At 41.6% G+C, this 21,419-nt stretch overlaps 1 protein-coding gene across 1 annotated transcript in view; it reads left to right on the top strand.

The window, feature by feature from the left end:
• The window catches only part of ATP10B (ATPase phospholipid transporting 10B (putative)), a 53,391-nt gene extending 32,742 nt beyond the window's left edge, over nt 1-20,649 (top strand). The window contains exons 11-21 of the mRNA XM_082214688.1: nt 2,655-2,761; nt 3,871-3,997; nt 7,537-7,721; nt 8,930-9,245; nt 10,138-10,214; nt 10,928-11,053; nt 13,532-13,732; nt 14,436-14,516; nt 14,604-14,708; nt 15,183-15,370; nt 19,565-20,649. Coding sequence (XP_082070814.1) covers nt 2,655-2,761; nt 3,871-3,997; nt 7,537-7,721; nt 8,930-9,245; nt 10,138-10,214; nt 10,928-11,053; nt 13,532-13,732; nt 14,436-14,516; nt 14,604-14,708; nt 15,183-15,370; nt 19,565-20,012 — 1,961 coding nt within the window. The 3' untranslated portion in view covers nt 20,013-20,649. The remainder of the gene's footprint in view (nt 1-2,654; nt 2,762-3,870; nt 3,998-7,536; nt 7,722-8,929; nt 9,246-10,137; nt 10,215-10,927; nt 11,054-13,531; nt 13,733-14,435; nt 14,517-14,603; nt 14,709-15,182; nt 15,371-19,564) is intronic.
• The last annotated feature ends 770 nt before the right edge of the window (nt 20,650-21,419 follow it).

Raw genomic sequence — 21,419 nt, 5'->3', positions numbered from 1 at the left:
GCCTTACCTTTCCCCCTATGATTCATGCGGGTTGTAAGATAGAAATTGGGTGCTTGGGTCCCCCAGGTTTTCGTGGACTACAACTCCCATCGTCCCTGACCATTGGCCATGCTGGCTGGGGCTGATGGGATTTGGAGTCTGACAACATATGGAGTGTTACATCCCTGCTGTAATACAGCAGGAACCAAGGAATTATAGACCGATAAGCTTATTATCAGTGATAGGGAAAATCTACGCTAAGCACCTTTTATCTAAACTCCTTACCTGGATGAAAAATCTAAATTTACCAGGGAAAGAACAAATAGGTTTCTCCAAAGGTTGCTCTACATTAGACCACTGCCTTATACTTATGCATTTGGTTGAAAAATATAGATCCCAAAGGCAATCTAAGATATATGCTGCTTTTGTAGATTTTCGTGGTGCATTCGACTCAACTGACCGCCCAAAGCTGTGGAGGAAACTTGCAGAATTAAAAATTGATCAGCGCTTATTGACTTTAATACAAAATCTATACTCTTCCAATGTCTGTCAAGTCAAACTTAGCACCAAAGGTCACCTTTCATTAGACATCCCAAATTCGAAAGGGGTAAAACAAGGGTGTATTCTTGCCCCCTTTCTATTTAATTTATTCTTATCAGACTTGCCAGATCACCTTCAAAAAATAGAATCACATGCCCCTAAACTTAATCAGAAACCAGTTCCTCTCTTATTATACGCAGACGATGCAGTTCTACTATCATTAACGAGTTTGGGTCTGAAACGTCTTATATCTTCTCTGATCCTTTACTGCGAATGTAATAAACTCTCAATAAATTATGAGAAGACAAAAATTTTGGTCTTCTCGAATGGTTGGAAACTAGAGAAATGGAAAATAAGAGGGCAAGAAATCCAACAAGTAAAAATCTATAGGTATCTGGGAATCTTATTCCAGAGCAATTTAGGGTGGGCAAATCATCGCACAAACGCCATAAAACAGGCAAAGTGCACCTCATCAGCAGTTGCCCGTTTTTATTATCAGAAAGGTAATCAATTTATTCCTGCGGCCAATCAGATATTTCAAACAAAAGTGCAAGCCCAGATACTCTATGGAATCCCACTATGGGTCCAAGCATATAACAGTGATTTAAAAAAGATTCACTCCAGCTTTCTGAGACGTATTCTTGGACTCCCAGCTGTGATCAAATATGAAACAATGTGTGCAGAAATAGGCATACACACAATGGAATATTGGGCCTGGTCCATCTCAATAAAGTACTGGTTACGCTGCCATTTTCGCTGCTCTCCATCAAGCCTGCTCGCTGATTTGCTCGAAGACTCCTATAAATCAAGATGGTATCAGTACCTTGAAAAAAAGATTGAATCTTTAGGCATCGAGCTGGAGCCCCTGTACAATTCTAATGAGCAATACATTTTCCATAATATCCTAACTAGACTAAAGGATGTCGAGAGACAAAATATTATGGCAGCTGTAAACAAAATTTGCTCCCCCATATTCTATGATTTAAATATCTTAGATAGCAGAGCCAATTACGTCACTAAATTAATAATTCCAGCCCAACGTAGGGCTTTTATGCTGGCCCGGTTGAATGTTTTTCCCTCAGCATTTGTCTGGGGAAGATATCAAAACATCCCTAGAAACAAGAGACTCTGCAGATGTTCTATGAATGTCCCGGACACTGTAGAGCATATTCTCTTTCATTGCCCATTGTACAGTACGCTCCGTCAACGCGTGCTGTCCCCTCTTTTGGGTGGCCTGGAACCCCAGCAAGGTGAATGTGTGGGATTCTGCCTATCCGACGTTGACCAAAGGGTAGCGGCGGGGGTAGCTGAGTTTTTGGTAGCAGCCCTCCAAGGAGCAGGTTAACAAGGAAAACCACTGACTCTATATGTATATATATATATATATATATGTATGTAGCCAACCGCTGCCTTTTTATATATATTTCAAGTCACTTACATGTTATTTTCTCTTTTATGGTTTTATTTGTACAATGCCTAATAAAGGTTTGATTTCAACAATACTTGCTTATTTTAAAGTTTCACAAGTTCTGTGTACCTGCTTATCCAGTCATTCATTGCTTTTTTTATTTACAAAAACAGGAAAAGAGTTTTTGTTATATTGTTCCAGGAGTTGAGGTGAAAAAAGCTTCTTTTTAGCATTATGGATGCCAGCAAATCAGTGTCAATCAATGACCATTTCTGCTGCAATAGATAGATAGATAGATAGATAGATAGATGATAGATAGATAGATAGATGATAGATGATAGATAGATAGATAGATAGATGATAGATAGATAGATAGATAGATGATAGATAGATAGATAGATAGATAGATAGATAGATAGATAGATAGATAGATAGATGATAGATAGATAGATAGAGAGAGAGAGAGAGAGAGAGAGAGAGAGAGATAGATGTCTTCTAAGAACTCGGTCCTAAGAGGAAAGTGATATCTGGTTGAGCACAGTAGGGGGGCTTCTAAAGCAGCTCTTCTGCTCTGACAATACATGACATTAATGCACCAGAGACAACACACTTCACATTTATGGCTTGGAAGAGATCCTTGTAATATTAACATGCTTTTACAGGTGTGAGATGGTGATTTGGCATAATCTGTAACTGGAATAAGCATCAATCTGCTTGTGTTTCACAGCTAACCTAGCCATGGAAAAGAAAATAAGAAAAGTCAGAGATCAAACACAGAAACATTTAGATTTCTATGCACAAGATGGCCTGAGAACTCTATGCATCGCTAAGAAGGTAAGCAAAAGATATTTTTTTTATTTCCTTCGTCTGAGCAATCTTACTAAAAGGGGCAATACTCTAAAGAACCAATGCTCTGCTTCTGCTCTTCTTATGACTCTTTCCAGACTGCTTTTAGAAATCCCTAATCAAATAAATATTCTCTTTCATGTAGCTTTCTGTACTCCTCCTATGCTGATTAATCATGATATAAATGGCCTGAAACCTGCAGCTTCTTTCTGCTTTATTAGAGTAGCAGTGAAGAATTCCCATCACCGCTTGTGTAAGCATTCCAAGGCTGCTCCAAAGATCATCATTTGTGGATTATGGTCTGGAGCCAATGAGCTGGAAGAAGGGAAGGGTTGTTTAGGTTTTAATGTTCATATTAACATTTCACATTATCTTGAAATGGGTGTTTGGTGGGGGAAGGAGAAGCTGCTCATCATGACACAGAAGTCAGTTTGCATCTCATTCTTAGAATTATTTCAGGCATTGCATTAAACCATGATTTGCAGTAACTATAGTTCAGACTTGAAACCATTATTTGCATTCCCAACATAGTCCCACAAGTCTGTACAGCTTCCTTTTTCTCCCACACTGTCTAAATGCCAGAACAACATCCCAAGCCACAGTGACGTAGCGTGGGGGGTGCAGGGGGGGCGGCCACACTGGGCGCAACATCTGGGGGTTAGGGGTAGGGGGCGCAAATCCACGGGTTAGGGGGCGCAAATTACTTGCCTTGCCCCGGGTGCTGACAACCCACGCTACGCCACTGCCAAGCCAAATAAGTCTCATTGTGTTCAGTGGGGCCAACATCCAGATGGATATAGGATTGCAATGTACTCACTGAGGCACACTTCTTAGTAAACATGCTGAGTTTAATGAGATTTACTCCCAAGGAAATGTGCTTGAACCTTAAACTGCAATCCTATATCATGTTGCTTGTTGGTTGTGGTGCTTTGTGGCACTGCACCCTGGTTCAGCCAATCCAGAACACTCCGGTCTATTGACTAAGCTAAATGTCAGATAGAAACATTTGTGTTTGAAACATTTACTTCAAACAATCCAACACACTGCAGGAACCTAATGTCTTTGCCATCTGTAATTGTGAGCATGTGTTGTACTAGGTCCTGAGTGAAGATGACTTTCAGATTTGGGCCAACTTTCGTCGTGAGGCAGAAACAGCTATTGACAACAGAGATGAGCTACTCATGCAGACAGCGCAACATCTGGAGACGAAACTCACATTACTAGGTAACTTTTAAGACAATTCATTACACAGTAAAGTGTAATGATATATCCTTGGCAACTTAAAGGGATGAATTGCCTGTATCCAATCATAAGCACATTTACTTGGAAGTGAGTCACAATTTAAAAACTAGCCTCAGCCTTTGAAATGATGTTAACATTGCAGTCTATGACAAATTTCATCTTTAATATCTTCCTGCATAGTTTTGCAAATTAAATAAGGCAGGTGTGGAAAACCTGTTGCCCTCACGATGTTACTGGATGCCAACTCCCATCAGCCCAACCAGTGTACCCAATGGTCAGGGATGATGGGAGTTATAACCAAGCAATACAGGTTCCTCGGGTTACATACGCTTCAGGTTACATACGCTTCAGGTTACAGACTCCGCTAACCCAGAAATAGTACCTCAGGTTAAGAACTTTGCTTCAGGATGAGAACAAAAATCGCACGGCGGCAGCAGCGGGAGGCCCCATTAGCTAAAGTGGTGCTTCGGGTTAAGAACAGTTTCAGGTTAAGAACAGATCTCTGGAACGAATTAAGTACGTAACCAGAGGTACCACTGTATCTGGAAGGCCACTGGTTCCCCAACCCAGATATAACAACATACAAAGCACACCTATACTTATGTATGTAGATAGAAACAGTATCTACAAGCTTAACAGTGAGTTCATGATGTGAAATATATGCTTGATCCATGAATACATTATCTTGCCTATAAGCAAAACCGCAATCATCTTCGGTGAAACTTCTGTCCTATTTCAATCACCGTTCTGCTGTTTTGAGCTAGAGTTTTGAAAGGATGCAATAGCATCTCCTACAAACTCAGTTAAGATCATCTTATCTGATCCATTTCCACTGTATATGTATGCATGTTGTATACATTTAAACACATACAGTTGCAGAGTCTTATCTTACACTGTAAGTTTTTCCCTCAGTTATGCATTGTAAAATTAGAACATTTTGTGTGCTTTGCAGAAGTAATTTATTACTTTAAGTGGAATGTACAAAGTGAGGTTCACAGAACTTACCTGCCTACAGTTCTAAGTGATGTTGCTGGTCAGAGCCAGCCCTATCATTAGGCAGAGCGAAGCAGCTACTTCAGGCAGCTGGGGATAGGGATGGGGAGCAGCAGCAATATGTTGGAGAACAGAGCAGTGTGCGCCATGTGGCCTGCACTACAACACACACCCCAGCCTGTTGTCCACAGGTGCAGTAGAGGATGTCATCCCAACTACCAGTCCCATCAGTTTCTCTGCATAGGGTTGGAGAAGGGTGTCCACTTGTCATCTGCCTCAGGTAGCAAAATGTCTTGGACTGACCCTGTGCTGGAGCTTCTTCCTTCTCCACTTCTATGCAATGTATGAACTAGAAAATGTAGTCTATGTGCCACTGGAACAGAGAGCATTCTAAGCGGAGCTTTAGAGTTATAAATAACCACATCCTTTAGAAGTACAGTTAATGATGTAGTTTAACTACCAAAAATTTGTTAGTTTGCTTTAAGTCAGCAGTAGCCAGTCTTCTGGGTCATTGTGCCCCAAATGCCCACAGCATGAAACAGTGTCATTTGAGTGCATGCTACAGTGCATATGTGCTGCACACCATGCCTTGATGCCTTGAAGCCAGTGTGGTGTAGTGGTTAAGAGCGGTAGACTCGTAATCTGGGGAACTGGGTTCTATTCCCTGTTCCTCCACATGCAGCTGCTGGGTGACCTTGGGCTAGTCGCACTTCTCTGAAGTCTCTCAGCCCCACTCACCTCACAGAGTGTTGTGGGGGAGGAAGGGAAAGGAGAAGGTTAGCCGCTTTGAGACTCCTTCGGGTAGTGATAAAGTGGGATATCAAATCCAAACACTTCTTTGTCTCTGTACTACAGAAACAAGAATTTAGGAAGCATTACATTATCAGAAAAACAAGTAGTAGTACAGACCAGACAATGCAAGGCCCTTGTGCCTGTATAAATCTCTACTGCCTCTGCCACCTTTTAGCCATCCATGTGCTAAGCAATAATTTGCTTTTTAATATTCAATATTTATTGTATTGCTTTCCATTCCTGACCTCAGGCAAACATACAAATTGTGGCAATATTCACTCAGATTTCTATCTCCAGAAGAACTCTCAGATTTCCCTGGCTAGATGATGTCTTCAGGAAAGGGCAGCTTCATTTGGAGTTAAGTTAGTTGTAATAAAGCACATGAAAAAGTCAGACCTATCTCAGCTCTCATTTATCACTGCAAATAATCTAATACTGACCTCTGGCAGAAGAGATGCTATTAATCTCTCAGTCATTAATTACCTTTAGCATTCATTTAGCCTCTTACCTTAGTTTTTGAGCATCTCAAACAAAGAAATGTAATATAACCTCCCTACTTTCTTTAATGTGACAAGGAGCTGATCTGTTTAGTGAATTAAAAGGGTCAATGTTCAGTTCAGTTTTGTATCTTTCTTGTGATGCTATGGCATCTTTGAAGACATAGGTTATGATCTGGTGATTATGAGCAGGTGAAAAAAGCAAAAAGATTACTACCTGCACAGTACTGTGCACTGATGCTTAAGTGCTGGCACAAATTATGAGTATAATGAGTGAATCTAAACTTAGTTCTGCACACAGAGCAGATTCTCTATTTTCCTCGCATGCAAAGGCTATTGTAGGAACAAATTAACTAACTCTGCATGCTAAAACCTGTTCCCAGAAACAGAGAAGGATCACTGCTCCCAATTGGCTCAACAATGCCTACCTCTTGAAGAAGGTCCTGGGAACCACTCAGTACTGAGACCAGGGTTGCCCCACTCTGGTCAGTTCCAATACCAACTGTTGTAGGCTACAGTCTTCTAGGGTTTCTCAAAATTTTACCTCTTTGTCATGGCTAGAACACATACGTTGACATTCTGTGTGAGGGTAGTTGAAGTCCCCCATTTCTACAATGTCTCCTCTTTTGGATGCTTTCTTGATTTTGTTCTTCATCTCAAGATCTCCCTGAGCATTTTGATCAGGGGGGTGATAGCACATCCCCAGTACTGAATTACTCTTGGGGCCTGGTATCACCACCCACAGTGATTCTGTGACAGAGTCTGCCCCTTTGAGGATTTCTAGCCCTGAAGAACCTTTGAGGGAAAATGCAGCAGAAAAACTGCACAAACTTACTTTCCTACATCTTTTCAGTTACTTTTCCTTTATCTTTTATAGCAACTGTTGCAATAGGTGAATAAACGGACAGGTTTGTAACAGTGCCATGTACAGTGGTACCTCGGGTTATATATGCTTCAGGTTACATACGCTTCAGGTTACAGACTCCACTAACCCAGAAATAGTGCTTCAGGTTAAGAACTTTGTTTCAGAATAAGAACAGAAATCGTGCTCCGGTGGCGCGGCAGCAGCAGGAGGCCCCATTAGCTAAAGTGGTGCTTCAGGTTAAGAACAGTTTCAGGTTAAGAACAGATCTCCGGAACAAATTAAGTACTTAACCCGAGGTACCACTGTAGTTTGTATGCAAAGTACACTCTGCACGCTCAGTCAAAGCTTGGTTCCCCATTCTTCCTTTTCGCCAGGAGCAACTGGTATTGAAGATCGGCTGCAGGATGGAGTGCCTGATACCATTGCTGCTTTCAGAGAGGCAGGGATCCAGACTTGGGTGCTGACTGGAGATAAGCAGGAAACAGCAGTCAACATTGCATATTCTTGCAAACTTCTGGACCAAAGAGACACAGTCTTTACCATTAATACTGAAAGTAAGGTGAGTCCAAATGGCCTGCAAGGGACTCTGTGACGACTTCTTTAATGATCTGCTATGCAAGCTTCCTTCATCTTCAATGCAGCATTAAAGTGAAAAACATGGGTCAAACTGTTATTCAATTCAATTTCTGACTTGATCAAAGTTCCCAGACTAATTTGCAGACCAAAACATGCTTACCCTTCAGATTTTACTCTTATCCAGTAGGTGTAGTACACTTCTCAACTTTAAAAGCATACCAAATGTATTTAAAATGTAGTTTGTGATAAAATACATTTAGAAATGTGAGATGAAATGTTTATTTAAATACCATGTAGGGATAAAATGCATATTGAAATGTGTGTTTACTAGCTTTTAGGGAGATTTAAAACACAGAGAAAGGCAGATGAATGTGGAAGCAGGACAGAGCAGACATGAATGAATGAATTCATCCAAAATTAACCCAGACCAGAATTAGAGTGATCTATCTATTTCTAGTACTGGGATTGGGCCCCTAAACAAGGAATGTACTGATATGGGATCTTTATCACCTAATACTTGAGCACCAATTCCAGCGACTCAGTTTAATCATCAGACCGTAAAGCAGCTATGCTACTACATTTATATACAGTAGAATGGTCTATTCAGATACATGCAATGATATCGGTTTGAATGCATTTGCTATCAACTTACTAAAATTATTTCTATGTATTCCCTGAGGATAGCATATCCTATGAACAATAAATGAACAAGGCAATTCTCAAATTGTAAAACAAGGGCCTTTGCAGCTGTTTAATTTATATTTTTGATTAGAGAGTCACCTTAATGGAAATCTGTATTTTTCATTATTATTTTAAAATGGTGCTTTATGTTTTATGGAAGTAGATAAATATTTAAATAAATAAATAAATAAATAAGCTAATAATTTGTATAATACAAATTAGCTACAAATTATGGATGCATTGATAAGTTATGACTTAGTTAAGTTCAAAAAGGGTATTAGAAGTAAATTGAAATTATCATTACCAAATGTTTAATAAAGTGACGTTGGAAGGCTTTGGTAAGTCAACACTTGGTTTAGATTCACCAGTCTTTGGGATACGCAAACAAAATGAAAGGCTGTGGGCTTTTTTAAAAAAATAAAAAGGTTAGCACAAAACTTTCTAATAATGGAACAAGTCCTGCTTATAGTGCAATGGAGAATACAACTTAACACAACTCTCTTTTCATAGGAAACCTGTGAATCACTGTTGGATATTACATTGGAAGAAGTGAAGAAGGCACAAAGCATTCAAGGGATATCTTGGACTGTTTTTGGCATCAAGCTTCCATTTTCTATGTCCACCACTGTGACTGCAGATCCTGCAATTGGTCTGGTGGTTGATGGAAGAACTCTGAATACCATTTTCCAGGGACAACTTGAGCATAGGTTTCTGGAACTAGCCAAGTACAGCCGTTCAGTTTTATGCTGCCGGTGTACCCCCTTGCAGAAGAGCATGGTGGTCAAACTTGTACGGGGTCAGCTGAAAGTTATGACGTTGGCAATAGGTGAGTAGTTGCCGTTTGAGCATCATGATCTCATGACTTGGCTGCTATTTAGCTTGAAATGTGAATGCTAAAGCCATCTCGTATCCTACACCAGAGGGGCAAATATGTCCATTTACTCAGAGGAACCAGTGGCACATTATGTACTAACTTGCATCCATCACAGATCTAACACCATCACAGATCTAACACCAACTGTTAAATATCGCCTCATCTACCATCATGCACATTTATTGTCAATAGCAGCTGTTTGCATGTCTAAGCGCAAGTTGTCAAGTGATGTGCATGTGTAAATCAGCCTTCAGCAATACCAGATTGTTTGAAATGTGATGTCAGGTGTGAGTGTAAAGTGGCTTACTCGTAATATTTAACTGATCACAGCTCTGAGGTATTGCTGGAACACAACAACTTTATAGAGGCATTTTAGCCAAGTTCCAAAGAAGTGAGGAACTCGACTCATGAGCTCAAGAGGCTTTATATGGTTAATTTACTCAGGCAGTAGACCCCAAGCCATTTGACAAGGTGCATTTGAAGCCAAACAGAGTTTTAAAAGCAGCTAGTGACATGCCTTTGCAGTGAGGGGGGCACCCAGCTGTTCAAAAGGGGATGAGTCAATAATTCCACCAGGCTGAAACAAGCCTCTTGCGTGAACCCAAGTTGCCTTCTTAACCATTTGACATCAAGGGTGGTATTCAACACAATTATTACCACTTGTGCAATGGGGTGCCCTCCCCTTCTCCTCACCTTGAACCCAGAACAAATTTAGCAGAAGAACATGCATTTATGCAAGAAGAAATCCTTGCAGATGGAACCTGCAACTCTATGCTATGTTGAATATAGCCCTTTGCATTAACTTACAATTTGTTTCAACTATTGCTGTTTCCCACTTTTTTAGGTGATGGTGCCAATGATGTAAGTATGATTCAGGCAGCTAATGTTGGAATCGGTATTTCAGGACAAGAAGGGATGCAGGTATACATAATAACTGAAATGTATTCCTTTGTCTTTGGCAGCTACTGCTGGGGCATTTGTCATCAGCGTTCAGAATTTATAGACGGGTGTATTCTGTGTATAACATGAACGTAAGCTATCATTATGGCTATCTGATATAATATGCTAATAAACCAAGGTGAAATGTCCTGTCTTCACAATTAATCAAAGCGCTTATGTGCTTGCCTTGACTTAATATATCACTGTTCTTCATGCTAATGTCCAGGGCTAGAAACAGTTCCCTGCCTCGCTTGTTATCCCAATAATGCAGAGAAGTGATGCTGAGTCACTGGAAACCCAGAGGCAGGTTGCGATTTAAACCTCACCATGTCCGGCAGCCTCCACACAGGATTCCACTGCCTGTAGAAAACTGCTGAATTAAATAGTAATCCTTGAGCACTTTCCCCAAGTGTCTAGTACTTCAGGCTATCTCATCCAAAATTGCTCCTATTCTCTTACTGGAATAGGATCATCTTCTATGTGATTACGTTCTTGTGACAGACTTGGAAAGGCAAGCGCTTGCAGTTTCATAACGAAACCATAGCCAGTTTTGAAATCAAGCCAAGCTTGAAACATTTTGCACTTCCTCCCAGTCATTGCTTTTGCCCAGCTGGTGGGTGTTTGCCTGTCTTTGGTTTGTTCTGGGGTCAGATAAAGCAGAGGAAATAAATCTCTTCTTTTCATTTCTGTTTCAGGCTGTCATGGCCAGTGATTTTGCCATATCTCAATTCAAGCACTTGAAGAAGTTGCTTCTAGTTCATGGGCATTGGTGCTATTCCCGCTTAGGCAAGCTGGTGATATACTTTTTCTATAAAAATGTGGTAAGTTTCAGACATCTTCCGTTGCCTCTGTGCCAGCTGCGAATGCTTTCTTCTCATAGCCACAGATGATGATGACAATGAAGGTTCATATTTGTACTGATTAAGGATCCATGCCAGGCAGCTTACAAGCTCCAAAAATACCATACAGAACATTCCATTTAAAAATCACATTCAGAGCCTGAAATGATGAATAACCATCCAATAAAAAGGCACAATAAAAACAGATTGGCCCTTAAGTTGACTACAGAGACTTGTTCCCATTTTTTCCTCAAAAGCTGAGAAGGAGACACTTCTAAGTCATAATCCCCTATCTTAAATAATAATGATTTAAGGGGAAAAAATGTTCTGACAACCATAGGTATCATCCTGGCTGTGTTTCTGCATAAAGGTAAAGGTAAAGGTACCCCTGCCCGTACGGGCCAGTCTTGACAGACTCTGGGGTTTGTGCGCCCATCTCACATCTATTGGCCGGGGGCCAGCGCTGTCCGAAGACACTTCCGGGTCACGTGGCCAGCGTGACAAGCTGCATCTGGCGAACCAGCGCAGCACACGGAACGCCGTTTACCTTCCCGCTGGTAAGCGGTCCCTATTTATCTACTTGCACCCGGGGGTGCTTTCGAACTGCTAGGTTGGCAGGCGCTGGGACCGAGCAGCGGGAGCGCACCCCGCCGTGGGGATTCGAACCGCCGACCTTTCGATCGGCAAGCCCTAGGCGCTGAGGCTTTAACCCACAGCGCCACCCGCGTCCCTGTGTTTCTGCATACAGAATAGTAAATTATAACTACTCGGAATGGGACTTGGCTCTGTATTAGGCTGAAAAGCCTGCCAATACACTTAATTTGATGAGAGCCACATGCTAGCAATTAGCAACAACAGTAATCAGCTTTACCAACATAATGGGAAAGCACTGTTGAATACACATACACATACACACACTACACACCTCCATTTTCAAGTCATGTATTTCCATTAGGGAGGTAACATGAAACATCACACTTTTTAGAGATTCAAAGCTCAGGTTTGAGAAGGAGTGGAAGAGAAGCAAGTCTTCCATGGGAACTATCAGAGCTGTATCACCTTAATAAACTCCTTTCACGAGTCTTCCCTTCCCATCATTTTCTTTTCAAAAGCCCGCATTCCCCCTCCTCTCATACACCGTGGATTCCATTTTCCCTTTTAATACTATTTTTCTATGTATTGTTTTTCTGTGCTGTCTTGAAGATACAGTGAAGATTGTGTCTAATGCAGTCCCACCCACCTTATTCAAATGACCTGGTGGTAGGTATTACATGAACTCACCCTTTTCTACTAGATATCCCATTCCTGTGAACAGGAATATGTCGGCTGGAACAGCAATATTTGGGTTGTAGTTTGCCTACTTTGCCAACAAGATCTATAAGGGTTGTTTCTTTTGCGCTGGGATCTTTCCACCTGCAGTTTGGTCTCTCACACACTATATATTCTCTCTTTTTTCCGTTTTCTCACTTCTGTATTCTATTCAAAAAGGTGTTGAACATGTTTAAACTGAAGAGCTGTTCCAAGAGCAGAGTTTAAATTTGTGAAATCAACCTTTGAATAGCAAATAAATGGTTCCTGGCCATCAGCACATAAGGCTAACTGCATACAGTGGAACCTGGGGTTAAGAACTTAATTTGTTCTGAAGGTCCATTCTTAACCTGAAACTGTTCTTAACCTGAGGTGCCACTTTGGCTAATGGGGCCCCCCGCTGCCACCACGCCGCTGCCGTGTGATTTCTGTTCTCACCCTGAAGCTAAGTTCTTAACCCAAGGTACTATTTCTGGGTTAGCGGAGTCTGTAACCTGAAGCATCTGTAACATGAGGTACCACTGTACAGATGTTTGCTATAAGAAAACAACCTACCCCAAGACCCACTTGCTGGAGGCTGTTAGGTTGGTGCAGGGGGTGCATTGTCCCTGGAGCTTCAGGAGAAAGTGGGTGTGTTAGTGCAAAAGGTTCTCAAACCTTTTACCCAACAGCTGCTTCCCCGTTCTAAATTTCCCCAGCAGCAATTTCTGTCTATGGTAGTCCAAAACCTAGCGCAAACACACTTTTAGAAGTTCATGGTAGGAATAGCAACTTGGGGACGATTTAGAGAGAAGAAAAAGGAGGCAATAATATCATACAGAAATATCAGTCAAGCACCCTTTCCCTCACTTTTATTTAAATTCCCCACTCCCAATGCTGCATTTCTCTTTTAAAAATAATTTCAGAGCTCAGTTGTAGTTAGCTTCTCAGACTGATCAAAAACCTGATTAAGATCAAATACTTGGATTTTTTGAAGTCATTTGGACTGAATTGCCTTAAATCAAAGTACTTAAGCATTAACTGAGTCACAGCGCAGGCTGTAACGTGTTCTAGGAGCTTATCATCTGTACACATGTAAGAAAGTGTGCGTGGAAATATCTTGAATAACACAAACCGCTAATGTATTTTGCCTTTTAAACATTTTCCCACCAGACCTACGTCAACCTGCTGTTCTGGTACCAGTTCTTCTGTGCATTCTCTGGAGCCGCCATGATAGACTACTGGCAAATGATCTTCTTCAACTTGTTTTTCACTTCTGTGCCACCAATACTTTCCGGAGTCCTGGATAAAGATGTTTCCGCAGGAACTCTGCTGAGCTTGCCTGCTCTTTATAAGAGCGGACAAAACTCAGAGGTACACCTTTCTTGCTCAAGGAAGCCTCACAAGTCCCTGTAGTTTTTCACATATCCTTCAACACAGTGGGTGAAAAAGCAGTTTGGGGAGGGCAGTTTTAAGGTGGGGAGGGTTAAGCAGCCTCCCTCTGTGCAGTTTTACTCCGCCTAAACTGTAATGTACAACTTGAACTTTGGCTACAGTCTACAGTCACTTCAGGTGACTTCTCTTGCACTGGGAAAAGAAATGCAATGAGATCTAAATATGTGAAGAATAAGAATTTTCAGAAGCGTTTTAGAAAACATAATGTTCTGTACCCTATTCTCTGGTTTTATAAAGTATCTCAATAGGATTCTGTTTTATTCTGAACCTTTAGGTTATTTATTATTTTTCATGTGCATGGTACTATTTGTATTGAAAGTTATTTACCATCCATATCTCATTTATCCTCACAATTGCCCCTTTGTACATAAATTGGGGGATTGTGACTTGCTGAAGGCCATCCCACGCAGTTTATGCCTGAATGGGTGCTTTTACAGTCCAGTGCTGTAAAAGGAAAGCTTTCAGTTATTCTCCTCCGTGATGGCTTCCCCAAGGATGGGGAAACTGGAGAGTATTGACTCTCTTTTTTCACAGAGGACTCAACTGCCACATTAAATACAAAACAAACAACAACCTCTGACTGAAAATCAAGTGGTTCTCTTTGTGTTATGATTTGCTGCAGGTTTACAAGCCTCTGACGTTCTGGGTTGCCATTTTGGAATCTTTTTATCAGAGCCTTATCTGCTTCTTTGTCCCTTATCTGGTAAGTATTTAAGGCACTCTCTAAGCGGCTCTTAATGAAACAAAAATTGTGTCAGTCAATAAGCCTACAACTATTTCTGTTTTCCAGGCATATCTTGATTCCGATATTGACATTTTCCGCTTTGGAACAACAATCAATACAGTCGCTCTCCTTACTATTCTGTTTCACCAAGCTTTAGAAATTCAAACATGGGTATGTAGATAAACCCTTCAGTAACTATTATAGCTTCCTGATTGCCTGCTTTTAGAAATGATTATCATAACTTATGTACCCTGTGCTAGCTTGTTCTGCATCCCTTTTAAGATTTGGCTAGTCTCCAAAATAATAAACATGCTATTGTGAGTAACAAAACAGAGAGCAGGATTCAGCTAAGGAGTCCCATCAGTGGAAGCCCTGTGAAAGGGCTTCCACTTGCACAATGGAGTTGTCCTTGTTTCGGAAGCTGAAATGTTTTGCCACATAAATGAAATGATAAATGAATGAAATAAATGAAATGAAATGAAAAATATTCTAGTTTGTTAATCGCATATATATATATATATATATATATATATATGCGCACATCTATATCTGGCTGCTTCTGCATGAACATCCTGTTTCTGCATGAACATCCTGGTGACCAAACTTGCTGCCATAATAGTTCCTTTCCTCACATCTTGTCCACAGACTCTGTCCCATGGAATTACAATCACTGTGAGCATTCTTCTGTACTTCATTTTCTCAACCATCTACAATGCCACATGTGTCGTCTGCAACCCTCCCACCAATCCCTACTGGATTATGGAGTTTGAGATGTCGCAGGCGAGCTTTTATTTCATATGCATCATTACTCCAGTCATAGCACTTCTTCCAAGGTTTGAACATATGCTTCTTTTTGTACCTGTTGGGTAGAATACCATGTCCTGGTCAGCAACAACCTAGTTCCTGGGTAATGGTGGGAAGGGGCTTTAAGAATGGATTCCAACAGACTTAGTGTGCTGTTTCTTGTCTCCCCATCACCTGCTGTGCCTCTGATCAGCTACTTTCTTCTGATTTCTGATGGTCTCTGGAAGAGAGGCTTAAAATCCTTGACAGCCTGTTACCTTTCGTGCTGTCACAACCTCTTTCTGGAGTTCGGGAGGCATCAAGTCTGTGTACCTTGGCTGGAACATAAAGGCTTTGTGGTTGTGCTGTGTAATGGAGTTCTTTGAGAGGCAACCTTTGAGCATTTCAAAGCAGAGGGGGAAACTGCTTTTCTGGTGCTTTCCTCTTCAGCACTGGAATATGGATCTAGTTAACTGTCAGGTCTCAAAACTTTTCCCCAGCTGTCAACAAGCCCTTGGAACAACTACAAATGTACAGTGTTTGCTTCACCACCACTGCTATACAGAGAGAGAAAAGGAGACAGAGAAAGCAAAGCATGTAGAAGCAGAATCTTCTGCTCATTTGATTTGGAAATCTTGTTCTTCATCTATCCTACTTTATTCACTCACTATAAACACATATTGATTTGAGGGCAGATTCAGAAGGAGAACATTAAAGCTTGTTTCCATAGCATTCTGCTCCTTTGGTTTGGGGTTTCTCTTAAAAAAGAAATCGGCTCCTCTGTTGTGAAATAATTATTCAGGTTGGAGTTTCACAAGGGGGTCCCTGCAGTCTGAAGGTTAAAAAGCTGCCATACATTAACCGTGTGAGCCCTGCCACAGTTGTATGTCAGCGATGCACTCCTAATTGCCACCTGTATGAGGATGGAATTTAGAGCAAATGGCTGCATTCAGACATACGTAATCATAAACATTGGTACATTCTTACTTGAATGAGCTTGAGCAAGCCTTGGACTGCCATACTCCAGCAGACCATGAGGAGATCGGAAGTTTTTAATTTAAAAAACAACAACTAACCACAGTTTGTCATTATGTTTAAATCTGAACAAACAGTGGTTTATGGAATTGACTTATTTCGGTAAACTATATATAAATCTATGATTGACTGCAGTTTAGGGTTCACTAAGTCCAGGTCCCCATTTATGTTAGGCGAGCTCTCTTTGTCCCTACCATAGGAGCAGGGGTGAAAACATGCTGGTAGCCACAGCAACAGAGGTTTCCTGGTGTGGTCCATGTCATCTTCTCTCTTGGGAGAGGAGCTAGATTCAGGCAGCCGTTAGCACTAAACTGCAGTTAACAAAAATTGGAAGTGAAGACTTCTAACCTCCTCTTCACGGCTGCACCAAAGAGGGTAAGGACTGTGTCACTAAAGGACAAGGCTCATTAATGCAGTAATGAACCATAGGTTATCACCAGATCCAACTTCAGTCAATGAATGTATACAAAGATCTTACCAGGGACTTTGGCATGATCCATCTTTGCAACCTGTCATGTCCCCATGTAATGAGGACATGACATACCACCCTGATCTTAAGTAGGAACTAGATAGCAACCCCTGACCTGGGAGTCCCTCCTTTTATTTGATTCTCACTACAGCAGACTAGGGGTTGTAAGGGATCAGAACTCTATGATCACTTCCCAAGGGGAAAATAGGAGGAAGAAGATCAGGCATGGTGGGCTTTTTTCACATTCAAATCTCCTATGAAGTGGAGCAGGGAGAGATGAGAACTGAACTCTAGTTCTCAGGAGCTTGGCAGGATGGAGTTATTCTACTCCCTCTGTGTAGAGCTGGACTGTGTCCCACTTTGGCTTTGAACTTTCTGTACCTAGTTATTCTTACACTAGTGGCTATCAGGCAAACCAAGAAGGGATTGCAATAAGGCTAGAAGCCATATGAGCAGAGGGTGCTCAATTCTCTCCCATGGGGAGTTTACAATCTGAACAAGCCAAGTCAAGGCAGATTCTGAGAACTGTTTTAGGAATTGATTTTTACACAGATCAGCCAGCCACATGCGTGTAAGCAAATAATGTTACATTCCTAAAAGGATTTAGCTCTGCCCACAGGCCTGGTCAATCTGTGCTGAAAACTAGTTCATAAGGCTGTTAGCACCATACGATGATTTACAAATATGACCCAGAGCTGCAAAACTAATAAGCATTGTCACTTTCTGCTTAGCTTGCTGGTGTTGAACGACGGTGCCAAAACAAGATACAACCTGTACTTTTTCCTGCTGCTCACTACACAGAAAGAAAAAAGATATTCCCACTCAAATAATTACCTCTACCCAAAAATGGCCCCCTGGAATCAGTCACCAGTTTGTTTATTTCTTTTGACATATTTATAGCCCACTTGCTTCCTAAGATCTCATGGTAGGGAACCACAACACTTCATTTAAAACTAGAATCAATTAATCAAAAATAAAAATAACATCAAATAACATTTCAGTTACAGCCAATCATAAAGCAACAGAAATATCTCTAAAAAGCCCAAGCTGGACTTCAATATTTTCTAAAGGCTTGAATGTTTTACACTGGCACTGATTTTTTTTGGGGGGGAGAGTAGATGTCAGCTGAATTTCAGAGGGGAAGGCGCCCCACAACCTGGGCACTACCACACAGAAGTCCCTTTCTCACATCCCCTTATACTGTGTGAGGTGAGACACTGTTGTAGAATTTTAACATCCAAGTGGGATTACATAGGGAGAGGTCTCCTTCAGATATTTAGGTTCAAAGCATAATCTTATTGGCAGCCAGTGCAGTTCTTTCAGAACCAATGGGATGTGCCTGACTGTTCTGCTCATTTTGCTGCAGCCGCCATTTTGAGTCATTCAAAGAGTCAACCTACACAGAGCACAATTCAATATTCAGAATGGAAGGTTATCAGAGTATGAGTTTGTGCCCAGGCTGTCTCTGTCCCAACACAGCCACCGCAGGTGGCGAAAGCCGGCCTAAGGTACTTCACACCAGTGAGGACACTTCAATCTCCCGTGACAAAGATGGATCTCGGAATATTCCCAGACTATGTACTTGTTCTTTCAAGGGGAGTGTAGCCCCATCAAAAGCAGTGGTTTACTGACACTCTTTGCCCTAAGAAACACCGCTTCCAGGAGGCTTTTGGATGAGGGGGAACTATAACTGCAGTATTTTATGAATAGTTGGGTGTTGCCATTTTTATTGTGCATTGTACTGATATAATTGTTTCTTAAATTTTTGTGTTGCTTATGTTATTTTTATGTTGCAAACCACCCTGCGGCCTTTTGACAAAGGACAGTAGATCCATTTCTTAAGGACTAATTAAATAAATTGTTTCCAAACCGTAGCACTCTGCCTTGTCAGGATTCAGTCTCAATTCCTGGGCCCTCATCCAGCCCATCAAAGCTACCTTAGTGCACACCATTTCTAGCTAGACCACAGAGACCCATAGAGAAATGCAGCAGGTGTACTAGTTCCTGAACCTTGCCCCACAGCCCTCTTCCATGCACAGGGCAGCCCCATAGTATCCTTGCCCCCTTCTCTCCTTTGCAACCCCCCCCTCCAACAAAAGGACTTTCCTATCTTCAAACCTGTCTCTAACAACTCTCTCTATATATATTATTTGTCACTCATATAGCCTGCCTTTTCTCCAAAGTCTATAAAGCAGTGTACATGGTTTCTCCTCCCCTGCAATCAAGTGAGATGGGTCAGGCTGAAAGAAAGTGACTGGCCTAAAAGCACACCATGGCTGATATGACCCTCCTACAAATTCCAAGCCCTCGGCTGGCCTATCAGTGTTATAAGGTCACTGTAACAAGCAGAGCATTACAGTGGTACCTCAGGTTACATACGCTTCAGGTTACATACGCTTCAGGTTACAGACTCCGCTAACCCAGAAATAGTGGTCAGGTTAAGAACTTTGCTTCAGGGTGAGAACAGAAATCGTGCTCCGGCTGCGTGGGGGCAGCGAGAGGCCCCATTAGCTAAAGTGGTGCTTCAGGTTAAGAACAGTTTCAGGTTAAGTACGGACCTCCAGAACGAATTAAGTACTTAACCCGAGGTACCACTATATACTACCTCATCAGATATCTACAGAATAGGAGAACCAGGAAGAGTGAAAGCTTGTTTTTATGAGGCTACAACTAAAGTTGTTTGTTTGTTTGTTTGTTTGTTTGTTTGTTTGTTTGTTTGTTTGTTTGTTTGTTTGTTTAGGTATCTTATCTTGGCTCTTCAGGGAACTTTTGAGGTATCGCCCATTGTGAAAGCACAACACTTGGATAAGCTCCCTAAAGAACAACAGGACTGGGAAATAAAGAAATGGAAATTGAGGGAACAAGGCCAAGGTGTCTGCAATGATGAGCCTGAAGGACCTATTGCAAACATGGGTGTGTCCTCACCTGACATTGCAGCAGAGTGCACGTTTCAAGGTCTCTGTCCTCCAGAACAAGAAGCCCTCAGGAACCAGGCATCGAACAGAGGAGGCAGTGACTACACCAAATGGTGGGGTGGGGAAGAGGATGTGGCTGCCGGTTTCCTGTCAGCAGATGCATCTCCTGGGCAAAGTATACCAGCAAAGCCCTTTTCTGGCCTCCTGACCAATGGCGCTGAAAATTCCAGTCAAAGGAGCCACCGGCGGTCTGTGAGTGCAGTGACTCTATGAAAGAGCTTGAGTTTTTGATTAAAAGAAATTGAAATTGCTTCTCTGCACATCCTCCACCTCCCACATGGTGAGCAAAGGTAGCAGAGGGAAGATAGAATTTCTATTTATATTAAATGGCAATGCCTTGTGGAAAGAGAGACCTAAAGTATAATTTCACCAGCCTGGCGGAACAGTGTGTTTTATCTTCACAATGTGCTGTTCCTCCGGTATGTGCAAGTGAACTTACTGTGAGGAAGAGAAGTTCCAAACAACTTGGAGAAATATTATGCAAGAATCCCTTCGTCAATGTGAAATGCACTATTTCCTTGGAAACGGACAGTATAACCTGAGGAGAACTATTTTGCTTTATCCAATAATGAGCCCCTTCTGTCTTCTGAATCTGACCCTAAACATGTCACTCTGAGCCTCCTGCTGATTGGCAGCTACATGGCTGCAATACAGTTTTGATCCATTTTGCCACTACTATAGAATTGTTTCCTAGGAATTTCTCCAGATTACAGCACTTTATGGTAAAACAATCAGTTTTAAAGACCAGAATGAAATAAGTCAACAGTGCTGAATTCATCAACCTGGGCATTTTGCAATTCAACATTCAAAACCATGTGTAAAAGTATTTTATAAAATGTTTTTATAAGTGTGTGTGTGTGTGTAGTGCATTACTAATTGAACAGATATATGTTTGGTTATTTGTGTAACCAACCCCCTAATCCCTAGCACACTTACTTTGATGTAAGGTCCATTGGTTTCAAATGAATTATTTCCCAAAAGAGACCACATCAGACCACATGAGGGTTCGCACTAGGAATGAGTGTGTTTATTCCACTCCTCTTCAATTGCAGTTTTCAGTATCTTCCAAATATGGACACACCACATTTCTTGTCTTCAGATGTTGTAGGGAGGAGAGAGGATCCAATGAGGATATGTGTGCTAGCTCCACCCCCTTCTGGAGCCATTTTTCTCATCTTCCAACTTGAGAAAAGTACCGTACTTTTCCGTCTATAAGACGCCTCCATGTATAAGATGCCCCCTATTTTGGGGGACTCAGATTTAAGAAAATGTAGGGAGATGGCCCAGAGTTCTTGAGCTTTTTGGGGAGAGGCTTACCCAGGGTTATTGAGCTTTTTATAGGGGGGATTGCCTAAAATTGCTCACCCACATGCATCGCTAAATCCACCTCCCATCTGTCCCATCGCCGGCAGAAGCTACCAATCGCCCGCCCAACTGCTGGAGTGTCAGCCAATTAACACCATCCATTGATGCAGCAACCAATAACACGCACAATAGCCACTGACAACCTCGGCAGCAACCAATCAAACATCCACCCTAAGCACTGCCCATGTATAAGACAACTCCCACTTTTTGGCATGATTTTTAAAGAAAAGAACATAGTCTTATACACGGAAAAGT

The sequence above is a fragment of the Podarcis vaucheri genome (assembly GCF_965113315.1).
Source record: "Podarcis vaucheri genome assembly, chromosome: 2".
Lineage (NCBI taxonomy): Eukaryota > Metazoa > Chordata > Lepidosauria > Squamata > Lacertidae > Podarcis > Podarcis vaucheri.
Note: the sequence above shows the minus strand (reverse complement) of the source record. Positions and strands in the feature narration are given on the sequence as shown.